This window comes from Nipponia nippon, unplaced genomic scaffold (genome assembly GCF_047370975.1).
Source record: "Nipponia nippon isolate SJK-2023a ecotype South Korea unplaced genomic scaffold, ASM4737097v1 scaffold_1, whole genome shotgun sequence".
Lineage (NCBI taxonomy): Eukaryota > Metazoa > Chordata > Aves > Pelecaniformes > Threskiornithidae > Nipponia > Nipponia nippon.
Genome location: NW_028262290.1, coordinates 57,289,259 through 57,303,892, shown reverse-complemented (window position 1 = coordinate 57,303,892; position 14,634 = coordinate 57,289,259). Strand labels below are relative to the sequence as shown.

General features: G+C 46.3%; 1 protein-coding gene across 4 annotated transcripts in view; it reads left to right on the top strand.

Annotated features, from left to right (window-relative positions):
- The window catches only part of PIEZO2 (piezo type mechanosensitive ion channel component 2), a 483,849-nt gene that overhangs the window by 155,154 nt on the left and 314,061 nt on the right, over positions 1–14,634 (top strand). For 2 of the 4 annotated variants that reach the window (XM_087756833.1, XM_087756825.1), the window contains exons 4-5: positions 3,174–3,301; positions 5,316–5,374. In XM_087756833.1, the coding sequence (XP_087612959.1) occupies positions 3,261–3,301; positions 5,316–5,374 (100 nt within the window). In that variant the 5' untranslated portion in view covers positions 3,174–3,260. Of the gene's footprint in view, positions 1–3,173; positions 3,302–5,315; positions 5,375–7,835; positions 8,082–14,634 lie in introns of those variants that run through there. The other 2 variants (XM_087756843.1, XM_087756854.1) reach the window with 1 other exon arrangement.

Here is a 14,634-nt window from a genome sequence, read left to right as displayed (position 1 = left end):
CACCACTAAACCATGTCTCTAAGTGCCACATCTACCCATCTTTTAAATACCTCCAGGGATGGGGACTCAACCACTTCCCTGGGCAGCCTGTTCCAGTGCTTGACAACCCTTTCAGTGAAGAAATTTTTCCTAATATCCAACCTAAACCTCCCCTGGTGCAACTTGAGGCCATTTCCTTTCATCCTAGAGAGAGGACAATATTTAGATTCTTTGCATTTTTATTTTTTAGTCTATAATGCAATGCTGAATCAAACCGGTGTCTGAACGAAGAGTTAGAATTGAGCTTTTTTTAAACAAAAATATTAATTAGGATTCCATCCTGTGCACTCCAGTCATGTGCTGCGTAAGTTTTGTATTCCTTTTCCAGTGGCGTTCTTCCTCTTATGAATGAACATTGTTTTTCTAAGACAACCTTATCCTCTTGTGCCATGAAACAGATGTGTTACAAGCAGTGGCATTACAGGTTTTCTTACACTGGCCAATGTCCTTGCCCTTTGCCAGCTTTGACTCCTTGGCTTGGAGCAGAGTTTGCAGTCCATGCCTGTTGTCCAGGCCATCAAGGATGTGAGCAGGGGCTAGCTGTCCAGCCCTTGGTGTAACAGGATTTTTGAGAGCTCAGCTTGACGCTCTCTCCTTAGATCAGTGATAGTTCTTTGGAGTTGCTGGATTTTCTCTACTAAAGAAATGTCTGTCTGACCAACCGCAGAAACAGTCCCTGTAAATGAATTAACACAGTGATTTTTTTTCTTTAGCTGTCAGGCAGCATGCGTGACTTTCCCATTTCACCTCAAAGCGGACTAAATTTCTAACATTATTATCTAATTGTAGCACTGGTCATTGGAATGGAAAAGTATTGTTACTTGTTTTTCCATTGTTGGTGGCTCTGGGGACAGATACCCCTATCCAAATGTGTTAGTTTTAAAAATTATTTTTAGACGTACGCTACTATACAGAGCGACCCTGCCAGGTATTCCCTCTTTTGCCTGGAGCTATTCATCAGCTGACTTCCTCTCCTGCTTCTTCTTGGCTCCCCCTTTCCTACCCAAGACAGAGATGAAACACACGTGTGCGCACACGAAACCATTTCCTTCCCTTCTCTTCCCCATTTTGCTGTTCTCCTCCCAGCCCTCTTTCTCCTTTAGTTGCTAAGGGCTTCTCTCAAGGAGCTTTGTCCTGCAGGGACAGAAAAATAAGGAAGGGGGAGAGGGGAAGGGCTGTGTGTCTGCTCACCCGTTAGGCGACGGGGACGGGGCATGCCAGAGCACTAAGGAAGGGCAGCAGCTTTCCTAGCAGAGCCCTGCTGAAGCCATTTCCCTTTCCAACCCAAAACTCCCGTCTGCTTCCTTACGTTGCGGAGCCACTTGAGGCTGCCTATGGTGTGGTAATGACACAGATGGGATTCGGAAGGACTTTTTCAGTGTCCGTTTAAAGGGAAGGGAGAGGATGTTGCTTCTCCAGTCCTTTTGGAGAGATGGTGTTGCAATAGTAGGCTCTGCAGAAAGGCAAGGAGGGATGAGGTGGAAGAGATGTGGGGAAACTGAAAACAGACAGTCAGGCTGGAGGCATTTCATTGTCTCACTAAAAGGGAGTGCTCCCTGCCCGCAAGTCCCAAGTGAGCGAGGAAGAGTGTTTTCAGGACATGCCTGCCCACTGTCCAGCTGTCAGGGACGATGCACTTCAGTCACAGTCAGCCTAAACTGGATCCGAATTAAGGACCTGGAGGAGTTAGTGGTTTCCTTGATTGCGTAGGCTCAGCTGGAGGAAGGAGTTCTGGCTGAAACACAGGTGTGTGCAGCGATGTCTGCTCTTTCACTTGGGTAATAAATCTATTATTTTACTGTTATACTGCTCCGCGGAGAATTCTGGTTTTGGTCCAGTGTGCTTTGGGATCTGCTGAGCCTCATTTCTCGTTGCTCTAAGCTGATGCCGCCAGCAGAAGTGTAAATTGCGACGGTGCTTCTGTGATGCAAAGGCCTGGCTCTCCGCTGGCTACTAAACTGAATGTAACTCATATCACCACTGCAGCGGAGCAAAGTTGACAGCCATTACCAAAGGAGTCCAGAGCAATGTTTTATGTTTTTATTCCAGCTAGCTCAGATCTGTTGCATAGCTGTGTGTTTACAACGATCTGCGTAGGACTGTCTTGGAACTGCTTCATTTCATCGCGCACTTTATGATCACTTTGTAATTAGCCAGAGTCAAGCCAATAATCTCACTTACAGAGCATAACCAAGAATAATTGTACTTTATGTCATTCTTCCAGACTTGTTTTAAAATTGTCTTAAAACGACACTTGAAATGCAAATGTATTTAACAAATACACTAAATGGTTAATTTTTATTCAGTGACAAGTAGGAAGTTTATTACTTGTGTTTTTTTCAGATTGAAAATTAATCTTGATAAGCTATGTTCTTATAATAGACAGTTATAATTATGTGACGTGCCTGTTTGTTATTTGAGAGTCTGCTCATGCTTGGACACTCAACATGCAGGGGAAACTTCATAGTTCATTGTTTATTGAACAATCCTTTCCAACTGTTGGGCAATCTTTTTCAAAATTCTTTCAATATGTAAAATGTGATTACACGCAGGCAGGTAACCATGCATGCTGAATTAGCATTATTTTCCCTACTTTTTTTTTTTCACTACTGAAGAGTGGTGCTTAAAATTCCCTGGCATATTTTGCCCCAGAAATCTTAAAATACTAATAATCTAATTAGAAACTTTTAATAGTACTAATAATCCTTCCCTGTGCTATCACTTGCAAGGAAACAAAACAGTGGCTCATCTGCTGAAATGTATTTGATTTGAAAAGAGCAAACATAATTAATGTATAATTTCTAAAATTTGCTCCTGATATGAGTAAATTCACAGGTATATAGTGTCAGAGCTCCATGAGAAGATCCCACTTTCACCTTGGCTAGCCTCTCTTGTTAATGGATCTCAGAGAGCTTTCCTGTCTTATTGATTCAGCCGCACGATGCATGCAGGAGGAGCTCGGAGATGTGTTTCCATCAGTTCAGTCAGCAGCTCTGTTTCGTTAGTCCTCTGCACTGACCACTAGTCAATTCCATTTTTCTAATCACTCATTATGGATACTGCTCCTAACAGTTAATTTCTGATATATGTGGAAGTGTTCAGTAGTCAAGAACAGATTTCCTTTCTAATTGCAGCTAAAGTTAATGACACCTTGAGATACCATTTGGATTCTGCCAGCTTCGATGTCCTACAAAATGTGACTAAACTAGAACTGCTTAAGCATGCGACAGATCTCTCCTATTGTGTTTTACATTATTGTCAGGTAAAGATAATTATGTTTTGATGCTTCCTAATTGATCAGATCGTAAAACCCAGCAGAACAAGACGAGCAATCAACAAGGGTTTCTATAAATAGATACTTACTGTGCAAGACAAAAATTCTAGACAGACCCTGTGACATGAATGGTGAAGATTAACAAAGGCTAGGAGGGGAAAAAAAAAAATCAGACCTTTCGTAATGCATCTGATTTTAGAAAGTTTTCTGCAAACCCTGTGCCCAGTTCTAAGTCAGCTGAAATGAGTGGTGAAATTACGGATTAATGAATTGAAGATAAATGAAGCATGGGGGAAATTTGGAGGCTCCTAGGAAAACTTGCCTGCTCTGCTGGGGCAGCCAAACGTTTCCAAGGATGCCTACTCAGCATACATTTGAGTGGAATGAATTTCCTTATTGTAAGGCAAGACAAGCTAATCATTTAAGAGGATAAAATAGTTACTGACTACTGCTGGTACTGGGGAGTTAAACTGACTCTGAACCAAAAGTCAGTTTGAACTGGTTTTTTTTAACATTTCTTGAACCAGAACTGAACTTGAATGTTAATTTGAAGTTTAGCTGACTTCATGCTGGAAGTGAACAATAACAGCTTCAGTCAGAGCTGAATGTGAACTAAGCTGAAAAACTGAATCGCTTGACTCCTGGTGGGCCACTGCAGGCTGTTCCCCCAGCTGCTGACAGGGCTGAGCAGGAGGCGGATTTCCAGAATAGGTAAGAGGAGCAGGATGTTTTCACGTAGTCTTAGGGAGCATGGATCAAGAGACATAACACACTAGTTAATCATCACAGTAAATGTTAAAGCCATTTCCTTCCCCACAGGTCCCCAAAGCAGGACTCTCGTATTGTAAAAATAACAAATATAAACCAGCTTTGTACAGCAGTGATTGCCCTGAAAAGGCTTCAGTAACTTCTCCTGCCTCGCAATGGGACCTAATGACTTGCCGCTTCTTTGTACAGGGGAGTTGTGTTTCTTCAGCTAGTTTAGCACTCATTTATGGAGCTCACCAACTGTATGGGTTGTGTACATGTGTATATATACACATATATGTATATATACATACATATGTGTGCGTGTATATGTATTTACCCATACACAAGCCCTTGTTTATGTTATCCCAAGTCTGTGGATGTTAAAACAATGCCATGAGTTCATGATTCAAACAGACAAACAAATAGGATAGCTGAGGCAATTAGAAGATGTTTCTGAACAGCGCTATTTTGGACAGTCAGTCAGCTCAACACCGTTAATTTCAATCAGCAATTCTAGTTGATTGTGTTCTACCTAATAGAATCAGTGACACACTATATTCTGGACTTTTTTCCCCAGTAATTCTCTTGGCCTCTGAACTCTATTAACTGCATCTGATTTTGCATATTGGATGAAGCAGGGGCAACTTTTTTCCAAAATTCCCCCAAGTTATTGCTACAAGAAAGCTGAGAAGGTGAGCTGGAGCAAACCTCTTAATGGCTGAAGTTTGTTCTTTTATTCTTCTTCCCTCTCTTCATTAAGACCTCCTCAACCTCCCTGCTGCTAAAATGTTTTCACCTAAGGCAGGTGTTACACACCTGGTGATAGGGGTCTGAAATCCCGGTGGTTGAAAAGAAGGTAAAGAAATGCTGGTAGGTGGTGAGGTCGCTGTGTCTGCTGCTAGCACCGTTACTGTACGCTGTAGGAGTCGCAGAGCCTGGCAATTTCCCCTGGTTTGCAGAGGGAAAGAGAAAAACTGTGTGGCTCACAGGGTGATCTCACTAAGCTGTATGTCCTTAGGGAAGAAGCAGCCCTCCTGCTTTATATTCAAGTTGCTTTTTATGTCCCTTGCAAAACTGGTATCAGCTAAATAAACTCCTGGCTATCGTCTAGATACTGTTCTCTATTATGTGCACTTAATTCAACAGACAATTTCCCCATTAATTCAGTTTCTCTTTCTGCATTACCTATTTTAGTCAGAGTCCTGTGTTTTATTGTTTCCATGCTGGCTAATAGCACATCCCCAATTTTCAGGTTAACGCATTTACTGTTCCTGTCAACAGCTGAACTACAGAAGGCGTACACGATTCTCGGTAAGGCTTCACATATTTTTTTATACTTCTTACCGCTACAGAGGTATGGTTGGACGATGGATGTCTCGTTGGTCTCTGAAAATTATGTGTATGCAAACAGTTAACTCCCGGCAGCTGTGGGGAAGAAATGTTGTCATTTACACGAAAGACGTTTTAGCCAAAAGGTGGCACTGCGGCTGCATAGATTTTGCAGCAGATGAGCAGTCTGGCGGAAGGTAACAAGCCACTTAACACATGTATTTTAACTCCGCTTTTCATACCTTGCGAACGGTAAGTCTTGAAAACCGGCTAATTATTTCCCAACCATTAGAACCAAATCAGTGCTTCAGGAAGCAAGCAATTTGGTAACTGTACTGTAAAAGTAATAAATACTTTATCCTTGCTTTAGCGAAGCTGAACGAGTGAATAAGAAGACCCGATCAATATCTGAAAATGTGCTCCCAAAGTGTACAGAATATTTCAGCTATTCATGTAGCCCATGCATGCAGACTGCTCCTACTAACTGCTCGCTTCGTAGCCTCTGAGGCAAGGAGAGCTTCCCTAGTAACTTTGAGTTTTTGAGACAGATCCTGTGGTCCTAAAGCAATGCTCGGGTTGACTTTCCCGTGGGCTGATCAGATACTTCATTAGCAGATCAAGTACTACTCGATCCTAGCGTTTTACCATCTACAGACATGATCACTAGGCGTATTCACAAAGATCGATGTGTACAGAAACCTACGCCAGAAGACTGAGAATCAGATACCCGGGCTTGGTTCACCGTTGAGCTGTCTGGGTGAGCCGCGCTGGGCCCGCGTGCAGGAGGGGAAGGAGCCAGCTCCCCAGGCTGTGCCCCGCCGCCGAGTTACGGTGTCACATTCACCCTGCTGGGATGGGGCTTCGCTACACTCTCCGCTAACGCAGACTGATGTTACATTTGAACTCCACACACACGCTTGTGTCCGAGTGCGAAATGACCGTAGGTACCTCTTCAGAGGAGGCTTGGGCTCTTTGTGAGATGGGTCCTTTTAATGGACTCGTTAGGCACATTGAATTAGCGTCTGTAGTTGATTTTTCTTAGCTTTCCTGAGCATTTTCATACATTTAAGTCTGGAGTTCTTTACTTTCCAAACGTTCTAGTATCAGAGTCAGTGAGCCTGTTATATCATATTTGAGTATTTGAATAATTGCAGTTATTCATAAAACAAAAATCAGATGTCCACATGGCTCAACACATATCATTTGAACCCCCAAAACACAAAGTTTTTCTTTTTTCTTTTTTCTTTAAAAGGCCCTTTGTATTTTCCTGCGTCACACTCAAATTTGCAAACTTTTTCTCTGCAACAAGGATATGAAAATATTTTTTCTTGAAAAGCACAAGAAAGAAAATGATGCTCGAGTAATTGTAAGAGTCAAAATGCCGGGACTTCAAGAGCAGATCTAAGACTTCTTAGGTTTGAAGTAAGACTGGACGAGGTCCTTCACCAGGGAGAAGCACCGAGAGTTTATGTTCAGGACCACAGGGTCGCCGCTCCCGCTTTCCCCTACTCCCAATCTCGCACGAGAGCGAAGAGTTACCTCCAGCGCTGCCCCCGCGAAGAAGATGTTGCCTCATTTCAGTGGGATGGATTGCAATACATTGCCAAAGACTAAATGGATTTTTACTTGTGTTAATAACAACGCGAATAACTTTCTATTTTATGGCATGGCTATTACAACCCAAACTATCAAGTTTATTCAGCAGACGCACAGGGACGCACCAGCTGAGCCTTGAAACTGCCCCTTTAAACCCACAGCGCTTCCCAACCAGCGCCGTATTTTAAAGGGCAAAAAGCTTTCCAGAAAACTCAAATACATTCCAGCGGCCGCAGATTTTTTTTTTTTTTTTTTTTTTTTTTTTTCCAGGCTACAATTTTCTCGTGGACCTAAAACGCGCTGCTGAAACCTGGGGCGGGAAATGAACAAACGACTGAAAGCCGCTCCCCTACTCAAGAAAAAAAGAAAACACGAAAAATTGAAGTGAAAGAAAAAATCACGTAAAAAAAGATACTCTGGGGGAAAAAAAAAAAAAAAGGGAAGCAGAACGCAACGCAAAGTGAGGCGTTGAGGCAAACCGCGAAGTTCGCGGGGCGGGGCGGGGCGGGGCGGGGCGGGGCGGGGCGGGGCGGGGCTGGGGGGCGGTGGGGCGCAGGGGCGCGCAGGCAGCGGGGCGGGGGCGGGGGCGGGGGCGGGGGCGGGGCAGGCAGCGCGCGGCCGGCCCCCTGGCGGCCCGGCCCGGCCCCGGCGGGGCGGGGCGCGGGGAAGTTTCATCGCGCGGGGCGCGGGGTGGCGGCGGCTGGGCCCGCGCCGTCGGGGCGGCGGGCGGGGGGGGGGCCGCTCCGCGCTGCCGCGCTGCCGGCGGGGGCGGGGGGGGGAGCCCCGAGGGGGCGGGCGTGTGCGTGGCCCGGGCCCGGGGGGGCGCGGCGCGGCGCTGGTTGCAGGGGCTGCCGCCGGGATGCGGCGGGAGGCGTGAGACGGCGCGGCTGAGGCGAGGCGAGGCGAGGAGGGGACGGGCGATGCTCCGCCGCCGCGGCGGCTCCGCGCACGGGCGGACCTAGGAGCGGCGGTGGCGCGCAGAGAGGGACGGCTCTCCGGCCGGCTGGCCGCGACCCCCGCCCCGCCGCGATGGCCACCGAGGTGGTGTGCGGGCTCACCTTCCGGCTGCTCCTGCCCGTGTGCCTGACTGCCGGTACGTCCCTCCCTCCCTCCCTCCCTCCCTCCCGCGCTGGGTCGCCGGGCGGGTGCGCCTCCCGGGGCCGCGGCACCGTCCCCGCCGCCCGCCGGGCCGGGGGCTCGGGGGATGCTCCGCGCTCCGTCCTCTCGGCTGCTCCCGCGTTCCGCCGTTTTCCCAAGAAACTTCAAACTCCGTAGCTCACCCCTGACTTCTTAGATATTTCTTGCTGCTGCTGCTATTATTATTATTCTTTTTTCGTTGCGGTGCGGGGCCGCGCGGCTCTTCGCTCGGAAAGGCTGCCGCCCGCTCCGCGCCCCGCGCCGCCCCGCATCCCCGGGAAGGCGTGAGAGAGGGCCGGGCTCAGCGCTCGCCCTCCGGCCCTCCTGGTCCTTCTGCCTCCTTAGGGCGCTTTGTAAAAGCGGGGAGTGGGCGTCTTCCAGAACGAGCAGTTCTCTAATTGACGGAGGTTTTCAGGAGGGAGATCTTTCTTATTTTGAGAGAGAGAGAAATTTCGGTTTGTTAAATCGCGTTACTTAGCAGGCAGCCATTCAAGAAACGAATTATTTTTGGATGGAGAACTGCGGTGTCCAGCCGTGGGTGAATATGTTAATACTAATCCATGCCCTCCGCACAATTTGAAAATAAAACTCGGAAGAAGCAGCGATGCCTCGTTAGGTCGGCAGGACGACGAAAGCCGCGGTGGCGGAGGGCGGCTCGGCCGGGCGGCCGGGGCGGTGCGGGGCTGCGGGGCGGCAGGCGGGAGAGCGGGGGCCGGGGACGGTGCCCGCCCGCCGCACGGCGCGGAGGGGAACCCCTCGGCGGGCAGCCCCGCGCCGCGCATCCTCCGCGGCCGGCGGAGCGGGGCCGGCCGTACCTTGCGCCGCCGCCGCGGGGCTCCCGGGTCGGTCCCGGCCGCCGCCGCCAGCGCCTTCCCGGCCGGGGGCTGCGGGGGCCGGCTCCCACCCGCGGGGGTGCAGCTCTCCGGGGACAGGGCCGCCCCGCGGCCCCCCGAAAGGCGCAGCCTGCCCGGGGCTTTGCCCTTGACGAGCCCCGTGGTGGCCCGGGCAGCGCCTCTCGCTGGCACCGCCTTCCCGCCGCCCTGCCCGGCGGCGCCCCGCGCTCCCGCTCCCGCTCCTGCCGCCCTCCGCTGCCCCCGGCGTCTCCTCCGGGGAGGAGGGCGCGGGCCCATCTTCAGCCCCGCCAGAGGCGTGCGGGACCCGAGCGGCTCCCTGCTGCCTCGCGGTGTGCGGCCCCTCTGGCTTTCCGGGACTGGGAGTGAAAATGCCCTTTTTTTCCCCATCGCTTTGCTTGAGGCGATGCTGCTCGCGGGGTTGTACGAAGGGTGAGATGGAGGCAGCTTTCCAGCCCGCCACCAGCACCTGCACCCGCTTTCTGCCCGTGGCTTCCCTGCAGGTGCCTGACCCTGTGCTTGGTGGCCACAGTTCCCCGGGCCCACGGCAGCAGGTGAGGGGCCTCTGCCTGCTTTGGGGCCATCCACGTATGGCCGGGTGTCAGTGCCTTGCTGGCCGGCGTGCGGGAGCGCTGTGTGCGGAGGAGCTGGGGGGTGGTGGATGGGGCAGGCAGCGGCCAAGGGGTGGTGGTACCAGGCAGGTCTTTCAGTGCCAGGGTTGGGCATAGGGCACCCCCTGTTTGAAACCTGTTGGGCCCCGTCCATATTTTCTTTAATCTTCTGAAAGATGGTCGGATTATGGATGAGGATGGATTTACTGGAAAGACACGTGGGGAGAAGGAAAGATTCTAGAAGATAAGTTGTGTTCAGGTGGAATTTGTTTATAGTGCTCCTAATAACATAATATCTAGCTGTGATATTAAAATAGTGGAGGTATTGTTCTTTCAGGTGCTCACTCTGGTTCTTGCCAAACTCTTTCTGTATCAAAAGAAGTTCAGATAAAAGTGTTTTGCTGTCCTGATTCCTGGCATTTAGTAATGCAGAGGTACTTTCGCATTGCAGTAATACCTCCACAGATGAGAACTGATGTTGTCAAGAATTGCTTATGGTCATAAATCTTATTCATCTGAAGATTAATCGAAATACAAAACCCAAAGGAGGGGCTTCCTGTCTTGAGTATGAAAAAGAAATCCCTCTGCGGAGCTTTTGGGTTCGGACCTAGTGATCTTGTTCAGTTGGCTTTGAGAGGAATCAGTAAATGGACAAACAGCTTTTCTCTCACCTTAATTGACTGTGTCTGTAGGTGTTACTCTTTTCCCCTTTACAAGCTGTTAGCAGAGTCCTCACTAGTGTGAAACCTAGTTCAGCCCACTTCACTTCTCCACTTTTCTTGCGTCTGCACCTGAGTTATCCCTGAGCCAGTGCTCTCCTCCTTTCCAAAGCATCAAAGCAGTGTTTCGTGGGCTTCTGGAAAAAGGCTTTTTAGAGTTCATATATCAGAGTGATGTTTTTTTGTATGACTTACGGTGAGGTTACATCCGCAGCTGAAAAGCTGCCACGAGGACTCACTGCGCAGAGTGCTGCCTTCTGTCTCCTGCCCCTGTCTGGGCAGTAGCTGTGTCTGGCTGTGCCAAAAGGGTGGAAACACAGAGTTGTTCTTTTGGTTCGGAGTCTGTGCATGCGTGATTTTAAAACGACACATTACTGTAGTTTCTTATCGTGGCATAATTTCCTTCTCTGTTTCTAAGAGTAGAAAGTAACAAGGTTGGAAAGCCCCGACGAGGCGTGTGGAAGGCAGTGGCAGCTGTGGCAAACTCGTTAAAAATAACACGTCTGCTAAGCCGAAAAATGATTCTTTAAATACTTGAAAAATGGTTAAGGCTTTAAATCCTTAATACTTTAAATACTTCCTTTTAAAAGTAAACAAAATTAAATACTAATACTAGTTATCTCTGATGGTATGAAATACTTTCCAAGCAATACCGTGTAATTGAGAAAACACAATTCATTATAAGAATTTTTTAGGATCAGATCTGTAGCACTAAAGAGTGTAATCTTGTGCAGGTAGGACTAGAGGTATCCATTTCAAGCTCAGGAATGACGTGTCTTGAGTGTCTGCTGAAGACAGGAAATTTAACATGTGCAAAATGAAAGACTTTGGAGATTGAAAAGCTGATTGTAGGCTTATGACTTCACAGCTGATCCACCGTCGTGTTATTTTCACGATAAAATCTTATGTTCAGTCTGATGCGAACCTAGAGCTTAAACGATAACTCACAGTAATGTGAAACTTCCTTGCAAATAAAGTACGGTGTTCTGTAATAAGACAGAGAAAGTTGGATCTGTTGTTGGGGTTTTTTTTGGTGAGATTAGTGCAATGTGATATTTTCCTGTGTTGTAGTAGTACAATGCTGGAAAAACAAATAATAAAATGGGGGAGAGGGAGCTTTTGGCACTGGTGGTGGGCAGTAGGCTTTTTGTGTTTTGTTTTTTAAAGCTTGAGCCTGGGCACAAACCTGTCTTTTTTTATTACTCATATGATCTTGAAACATGCAAGACGTGATTTGTCTCTCTCTGAAGTCAAGCATCAGAAGAATCTTTTGCTAATTACTTTCTTTGCTTTATAAAGACTTGAACCACAAAATTGCAGTTTACATCACTTGATAACGATATTTAATTATTCTGCTTCCAATTGTTTTACTTCACCCACAAGTCATTAGTTTTCTTTTAAGCAAAATATTATTATTTTCAAATAAGGTGCTGGGAACAAAATGCTTAGAGAGAACAGCTTTCTCTAATTTTTGACTGATGCTGCTGTTATCAGTGAATCGGCTTCGGTGAGCTAGCTGCCTGGCCCAAGCACTTCCCAGCAGTTACACTTGCTTTCTGAACTTTTGAATTTTGACCCAGATGAAGTAAGAATTGTAGGAGCTTCTAGAAAGCTGGGGTTTTTTTGAGGAGGTGAGCACAGGTATCGGTGTGTGGTAAGTGATGGCAGGTAAAAAGAAAATACTTCGGAGTTTTTGTAGGCGGCAGAGTTCAGATATTAGTTGGAAGTTTTCACTCATTTCTTCAAGCCAAATCTTTGAACTCCTGGTAAATAGCGGGAATTGCTTTTATTTCTCCCTTCAGTGATCGTGATTCATCAGAATGATATCGAATGAATCAGAATGATCATCTCTTCAGGACATAAATGATGTGTAGCAGAGAATATTTTTTAAAGCATACACAGTATTTTTAAAAACACGTATATTCAGTTGTTGGAAGCACCTGAGCAGGACTGAGGTCCTTGTTCTGCCTTGGAAGGAAGAGGTAGATTCCAGCATGCCTGAGTGCTCTTTGACTTTTATCCCCAAATTAACAACTATTGATGAAAACTTTGGAAATATTGGCATTGCTACATTAGCAGGTACTAAAATACTGTTAAAATTATGTGTTTTAGAGAGTATTTCAGAATCCAATACCTCCATATATGTTTTGATGCTTTGAATTATTACTATCCACGTTTTCTATAGATAGAATAAGTTGGACAACTCTGTAATATTAAGGCAAGTCTGTGGAGCCAGGGAACCATGCCATGCTTGGATTATTATTTTTTGGGTGCTTGTCGTTGATTTCACTGGAGGTGGCTGTTTAAAAATGATGGTACAATATGACATTGTGTTGCAATTTTCAGGAGACTGAATGATTTTTATGTGCCAATCTGTACAGGTCATGTTACGTCAAAGTGATGACAAAGCGATTTGTGATGCAGGACCATTCAGACTAGAGGGTAATTTGTGTAGTGACGTACGTGACAGTATATAAAATACAAATATGTGTGTATACATACATATTTTAAAATGCTGACATATTTTTAAAGTTGAACTTTAGTTAGTAGTTAGTGAGAGTGCTGCTTGTTATGCTTTAAAATTGGCCAGTTACTGAAAAACAAAAAGGCAAAGAATGATCAAACTGATTTTTTTTTTGTCATTACAGTGGCACTGGGGAATATTTATTATGATGGACTGAGAAGAATGATAGGGAACAGCATGAGAGAGATTCACATAGACTTCCCGTTACATTTTAAAACCCTGTTGGTGTCCCAGAACACTCATAAAAATGTTAGTCACAGCAACAAAAAAGTCTAGGAACCCCTTCATGGGTAGCATGCTAAAAAAAAACCCCAAACTTAGATGCCAGTTTGCACAAGAGATCCTAAAATGGCTGTTAGGTTTCCTTCCCCTCTTCAAATGTTTTAGAAATTTATCTGGCTTCTTTTATTGAAGGAAGTTTTGCTATTTGCCTTGTTCAATGGGAGCAGGTGAAAGGTGTCAAGGGGAAGAAATACATACAGTCTTGCGGGAGCAACATTTTCCAGGCTGGTAGGCACGGAGTTAGATTTTCTTGTGCACAAAAAGCAAATGTCATTTAAATCTCTGTGGCTTCCATTTTAGGTCAATTAAGATCCAGAGAAAAGTGTTTTGGGGAGAGCGGGGAGGCAGCAGTTGCCCACAAGCACAGTGCTCTTTCTCTCTTCTCTAACAGCCGTCTCAGGTTGACTGCGTCTGCTTCCCCCTAGCACGTGGACTGGGAAATTCTATTTAAAGATGCATCCCACAAAAAATGGGAATAAAACTACTCTCCTTAAGTTCTTACCACATCTACTTATTTATCCTAACTGTTCTGTTAAGTGGTTTGAATCCACTTAATGGTTAAGATGAGATAAAACCAGAATCTATAAATTTGCAAGGCTTAGGGCTTGCCTAGTGGGTAACTTGTTCTACAGACAGTATTGAACTTGGGAATGGAAATCAGTGGGAGGCAGCTGATTTGGAGAGAGTTACTTGGAGAAAGTGGACAACTTGCTTCGCTACTTGTAGGAACTGGAAAGCATTTGAATCCTTTATTGGTAGCGGTGGAGCTCACCGTTATCAGTTGCAAATCGTATCATGTGTGGAATTCCCTCTCTGTCTTTTAAACTGCAGGTACAACACTGAGCCATATTCCGTTTTTTCAATCAGAGCAGTCAGATCATAGAATGAAATGACAGAACAGTATGTATTTTGGGAACAGATGAGTTGTTTTGGAGATGTTTCTGAGGGAGGTCAAGGAAGAGAATGGTACTGTTATTGCACTTGTACACGTGTAGCCATGGTGCTCTTCCATTTCAGGTAATTTGCTAAAAGTCCAAAAGTGTGGGAGACAAAAATTGTAAGACAGGCTGGGGGGATGCAGTGCAACAATTTTAACCACTGAAGGACTAAAACAATTTTGTGGTGCAGCTTTACCAGCATGTTTCTTGGAGTAGTGGAGTTGCAAAGGCTGGCAAAAGCAGACCAACTTCAGAACGGCTGGCGCTGCTAAAAAGACTCTTGGAAGGGAATATTGTTAAATGGATCGTATCTGAGAGGGACTTCAAATGATGCACTCCTTCATAACAGTAAAACCTTTTTCACATGCATGTAAAGCTGCTGGATGTTTACTCTCCAGCTTCACTTCTGTCCATCTCTTTTCTCTTTCTCTTTTCACGTTGAAATGATAGCCTTTGTGAAGCTGAAGCATCTTATTTCAAGGATAACCTTTCACTTGAAGAACATCAGTAACTACTTTCTCCTCTTGGACTGCAGCACTCTAAGAAACAGGCTGTTTGAAACAGGCTGTTTGCTTTCTATCTTG